Source organism: Abramis brama (assembly GCF_963993115.1).
Source record: "Abramis brama genome assembly, chromosome: 5".
In the NCBI taxonomy this organism is placed as follows: domain Eukaryota; kingdom Metazoa; phylum Chordata; class Actinopteri; order Cypriniformes; family Leuciscidae; genus Abramis; species Abramis brama.
In genome coordinates, this window is record NC_139967.1 from 11,460,569 (window position 1) to 11,466,568 (window position 6,000).

Genomic DNA, 6,000 nt, shown 5'->3' on the forward strand with positions numbered 1-6,000 from the left:
TTGTAACACGTGGTCGGATTTTCAGACAGCCATTTGTCCAGTTTTTTTAAATTAAAGATATTTTTAAATTGTGACTGCATCTTGAACTTGTACTGGAACAGACATCATGACCATAATGCTGTCCCTGTAGTTAACACACACACAATATTTTTCAGCCAATACTGGCAGTCAGATGTTTGAGATATTCTGGGTTTTGTTCTTGTTTTTACTACAGGGAGCTCAGCTTCTTACTGCTGCTAAGGAACTGTCCAAACTAAAGGTATTAACCATAAGTAAAGGGGTAAAACATATAATCTATAGCCTAAGAAACTGTGTGAGGCTAATGTTTCTCTCTCACTGTAGGGAGGGGTGGAGCCAAAGAGCTTGTCTCCAAGGCAATGTTTGATCATGGAGGCAGCACTGGACGCAATCAAGGTGTGTTGGTGGATACGGCATACCCGCTGAGTTACAACACATTAAAGTGTTGGCTTTCTGCTTAAAAACAGAACTGTCACAGCAAGTCAACATGTTGCACACTGCACGGGGGTTTGAGTTCTTCCAATTGTGTGTGTGTAATGAAAGTGTGTGTGGGTAGGAGAGAGAGAATTCAAGAATACAATCTGAGGAAGCTGCTCACCACAGGCTTGACATTTCACACGTAGTAACTTGGTCAGACAAAACAAGTTACTCTCTGTAGCACCTTTTTCAGTAGGAAATTCATGCTAATTTTCTCTCTCTCTCTCTCTCTCTCTCTCTCTCTCTCTCTCTCTCTCTCAAACTTGCTGCTGGGTAGCTGTTTTTCCATGCTGGTGGGAATGGTTTAAAAAAAGCGTATCTGGAGAAGAGCCCTGAGCTGTCATCGCTGCGTTACGCTCTCTCCCTATATACACAGACCACAGATGCTCTTATCAAGACGTTTGTGACAACACAACATGCTCAGGGTGAGATACATACACATCCACACATGTTCACTGGCTGACTTTTATCAGCCTTTGCACATGGCCACACAATCTATATAAATTATTTGACATTTGCTGGACTTTTTTTAAATGAAACATTTCTTCTCGCAGTTCAAAATGGAATGGGCATCAGGATCACCCCCAAAGAGAGTGTTCGACCTGACCGAGGTGGGCCGAAAATGTCAAAATGATGAAATTTCTCGCTCATAAAATATTTTTATTTAGCATATTTTTATTAATATATTTAATGTGTTTTATAAATGTTAGTTATTCCTGTGATTTCAAAGACGAATCTTTAGCAGCCATTACTCCAGTATTCAGTGTAAATGATCCTTCAGAAATCATTGTAATATGTGGATTTGCTGCTGTTCAAAACGGTTGTGTTGCTTAATTATTATTTTTTATTAATATTATTCAATATTTATATTATATACTTTATATTTTTTTGAATTTTAGGAGAAAATGCATTTCTGTTGCAACAGATCCCCTGCTCATTACATATTTGGTTAATAAAGATTTTGGTTAATTTGATAATGCTTCACTATCTAGCTATCAGTAGAGTAAAATACTTTCAGCTTGGTTTTACAGTATAATTTTGAATAGCACATTTTACTTAATTTTTTTGAAATCCATTCCATATAATTCCAATATTTTTAATCACAATCATAAAAAGTGAAAACAGATTTTTTTTTATATGCATATAATGTATAAGTTGAATGTACAGTATTTGTGAAATGAAGTGGTTTGATTGACAGGCTCCGGGGTTGAGCGGCCGATAGGGGAGTCAGTAATTCAGTTGGATTTGTCGCCTCCAGCTGGAAACACTGAGCAGAAACTCTGCGTCAGAGGTGAGAGCACTACAGGAAAGAAGAGATACATTTTCTCATCTGTGCATTTAAGTGCCTGGTGAGATGATGATTTAATCCTGTAAACACCCCTGACATCGTTTTACAAACTCGTTCTCTCTTTCTCTTTCAGTGATTGCAGTAAATGACATGAAATGGCAGACCTCAGGGATGTTTCGTCCATTTGTGGAGGTTAACCTGGTCGGCCCACAGCTCTCAGAGAAGAAACGGAAATTCACAACCAAATCGAAGAACAACTGCTGGACTGCAAAGTACAATGAGGCATTTCAATTGTGAGTGAAAACAACTCTCATATGTAAATGTTTCTCTATTTAAATGTGTGGTTTGTAGAGACTGCACGCCTACTGATATCTCCTAGTCGGTTTACTTGTCAAAACAATACCCGAGTTAGCCTACTTGAGTTTGTGACTTGTTACATAAAATAATAAAAAAATAGGGTAACACTTTATTTTACAGTGTCCTTGTTACATATGTTACATGTACTTACCGTAGTAATAACAGTAAATTAAATTGCATGCAACTAACCCTAAGCCAAATCCCAATCCTACCCTAACCCTTTAGTAAGTACAGTACATGTAGTTAATTAATATTACTCAGTACTTAAATGTATAATTACACTGTAACAATGACACATTAAAATAAAGTGTAACCAAAAATAGTTCATATCAACTAGTGTTTATTAATTGGCAGCCCAATGTTTGTTACAATTATGTCTCTTACATGTATTGTACAAACATTAAAATAACGGGTTTCAAATTATATTTAACATAGGCAAATTAACACGTTGTAAATTGACACGCAACGTTATAACCTTAACATCTGCGTCTTTGACGTCGAACAATATGTGAATACATGTATTAATAAAATTCATTTTTACAGTTAGCCTAGAGATATTATGCAGTGCTGGGTAGATTACTTGCAAATTATAGTCTGTTACATTTGAATGTAATTATCGTATACCATATAGATATTAAAAAAAAGAAAAGAAAAAGAAAAAAAAGAAAGAGAAATATTTTCCATTCTTTGTTTTCAACAACATGAAATGCATTAAGCATCACTTTATGCCAGGGTTTCCCAAACTGAGGTTAATGAAAGAACTGCAGGGGGATTGTGAGTTGATGAAAAGCTAATGATTAATTAATCATAAAAATGTAAAATTAAAATGAATATTTTTTTTAGAAAGGAAAATATAAGAATCAAGTCAAGTCAAGTGACCTTTATTTATATAGCGCTTTTTACAATACAGATTGTTTCAAAGCAGCTTGACAAATATAACAGGAAAATAATGCAACAACGTTTGTTTCCAGAAGAAAATAGCGTCACAGTCCAGCTTAAGTAAGTTCAGTGATGTTTCATTTTTGTTGTAAAAAAGTTATTAATTTAGTTAATTTATATATATAGCCTCTCTGGAGAAAACCGTGATGTCATTGTCCAGCTCAGTTCAGTTCTCATATAATGGTGTCATTGCAGGCAGATCAATAATATTGTTGAATTAAATTAAATGTCCCCAACTAAGCAAATGACGAAAAAGGCGAAAAAAAGCGATAAAGAATCAATAAATTATGAAAAATGTACTACCATTGTGTGAATAATATGTAATCCATAAAAAAGTAACCGTAATCTGATTGAGCATTTTAAAACGTAATATAATCTAATACAAGTACTAAATTTTTGGAATCTGATTACACACTGTAATCCAGATTACATGTAATCAGTTACTACCCAGCACTGGTATTATACAACATTAGCCTCTTCATATTGCATTTCACAGGTCTTCAACAGTAAAAAACAATAGGGATCTGTACTTGCATCACTTAGATCTTGACTCAACCGGTTCAAAATAGTTTATAATAGAATAAGACAAAGTTCATGTAGTCTATTCGCTGTCATCGTCCTCCTGCCGCATGCTCTTTGGTCGCGGTCATGGCTCGCTGGTTTGCGTTCAGAAACACAATTGTGTCATATGGTTATTGCGCGCTCAAGTACTCGATGTCTTCCGACAGCGCCAACTAGTGGTTGAAGTAGTCAACTACCCGCACACTAGCCCTAGTGGTTTGAAACACCAGCGTTTTCCATAACAACAACACTAGTACTTGGTGGCAGTTTTTTTTAAGTCATATTACTGAGAATGTTCTACTCATATGTGTATTTTCTCCCTCCTTTTATCTCAATCTCAGTGTGCTGGGTAAAGGCATGAGTCTGGACTGCTATGAAATTCAAATATCGGTGAAGGATTACTGTTTTGGTCGTGCGGACCGGGTGGTGGGGATCGCAGTACTGCAGCTGCGTGATGTAGCAGACCGGAAAAGCTGCGTGTGCTGGTGCCCTTTGGGCCCGCGTATCAACATAGATGAAACCGGGACCACCGCACTACGAATCCTCTCTCAACGCTCGACTGATGAGGTTGCCAAAGAGTTCGTCAAACTAAAAGCTGAGACCAGACCTGTTGAAGAGGGGAGGTGAAGATGAAGCAGAAGGCTGACCTCTTCAGTCGGCCAAAATGATGAAAGTGGACTGATTAAAACAGAGACTTTGATCATTTGAGGCAAATGAAAGACTTCCTAACTGTATCTGACAGACAAACAAGCCTTCACAAACCGATTGCACAAGGACTTACACTGTTTATAAAACCTTGCATGTTTATTCAAAGCCTTAAGTGTCATGTAATCGTTTGACTGGCTTTGCATCATTCTTCATGAGGAGCAACTACTAAGATGAGTGCTCGCACTGAGAACTGCGTTCCCACGGTCCCATGGAAAATCTGGTAATATCAGGGAATTTTCAAAGTGTGATGTCAAAAAAGGTAGTCATCACTAAAATATTTTGTCAACTAGAAATATTATTGTACAATTTTGTTGTACAAAAATGATCTAGTTAATCAAACGACTGGAAAAATCATGGAAATTTAATCACTGGGCGGGACAGGCCGGTCATCTCACATGAGATTTCTGCAATAGTAAATGACAACGATCCAATCAATTCATCATGGACAAAATCAAGTCCCGCCCTACATTTGTTCTTGTTCGAAAAGCAGTTTCACTCAGATATACGTCACAATATGGAAGAAAAGACGTTTCATGCCGACTTTAATGATTGCTTTGCGATTATTTCAAGCACGTTGTAAAGAAAGATATCAGTGACATTATGAAAAAGATCAAATATAAGAAGATGCGAGAGTTTTGCCAAACCGTGAGTCTATGGGCTCATTCTTTGTGGCCTTCTGAATGGGAGTCTACTGTTGTTGGTCTAGCAAGATTTATTTACATACAGTCTATCCTTTGATTGACATATGCACATTTTTCTTCAGTGGTCTGTTCACTAATGTGATCCTGAAATCTTATCTGTAATACCTTCACCATCTTTGTCTTACTTGAAAGATGGTTCAGTTGTGGTCCGACCTCTCCAAATGCTCCAAAGATCATGGTTATTTCCCGTAGTTTTTTTTCCCACAGATGTCTCAAAACAGATAAATACACAAATAAAAAAGACAAATATAGGCCAACCAGTGCCAGCTGATGAGAAGGGATGTACTGTATGAAACTTTGTTTACCTTGTGCCAAGTAGATTGTATGCTCTCTTTTTTTGAGGTGTAATAGTTATGTTTCGTTTTGTTTGTAATATTTGCACAACCAAACAGGTGTAAACACAAACTCTAAAGACGACTACCACATGTGCATGTATTTATTGTAAATTCTAGCTTTTGGTCATATGTTTTATGTTTTGTCAATATGTGGAAAGCTATTTATGTATTTTAAATTATGAAGGAGATCACAGATTGAATTGATATTCTGAATTCGTTTATAAATTATTTATGAATTAGTGTGTTTGTGTGTTTCTCTAAGAATGAATCTTCTGGTCTGTTACATCTTTCATTCTCCAAACATCAATGTGCTGCTAATAAGCATTGATATTTGTGTTTGGAAGCATAGATCTGTGGTTGGAAGGCCTACGCTTAAACTTTCTACTTCTCAGTATGACTGGCTCTTCCTTTTAAATGATTTCCTCTCTTCTGTTGTTTTGCATGTCAGTTATAGTGTTTCTTCTCTCTTTAGAAGTTCCTCTAAAGGAATCTGATTCAAGTATGGCAAGTCCAGCCTTGTCCAACTTGTTGTTCAGAACAACCAGGCCATATAATTCCCCTGACCCCTGCTTTTAATGAGGTGACCTGTTTTAAAAAATCAATGCAATTGAGGTAA

The 6,000-nt window shown here is 36.6% G+C and overlaps 1 protein-coding gene across 3 annotated transcripts in view; it reads left to right on the forward strand.

Moving 5' to 3' along the window:
• Positions 1-5,624, forward strand: part of LOC311083258 (uncharacterized protein) — a 72,472-nt gene extending 66,848 nt beyond the window's left edge. For all 3 annotated transcript variants that reach the window (XR_014606256.1, XR_014606257.1, XM_084114670.1), the window contains 7 exons: positions 215-259; positions 343-414; positions 773-920; positions 1,050-1,106; positions 1,694-1,786; positions 1,917-2,076; positions 3,982-5,624. Coding sequence is in view for 1 of the 3 variants with exons in the window: in XM_084114670.1 (XP_083970796.1) it covers positions 215-259; positions 343-414; positions 773-920; positions 1,050-1,106; positions 1,694-1,786; positions 1,917-2,076; positions 3,982-4,267 (861 nt within the window). In the remaining 2 variants the exon portion in view is untranslated. The remainder of the gene's footprint in view (positions 1-214; positions 260-342; positions 415-772; positions 921-1,049; positions 1,107-1,693; positions 1,787-1,916; positions 2,077-3,981) is intronic.
• Positions 5,625-6,000: the final 376 nt, after the last annotated feature.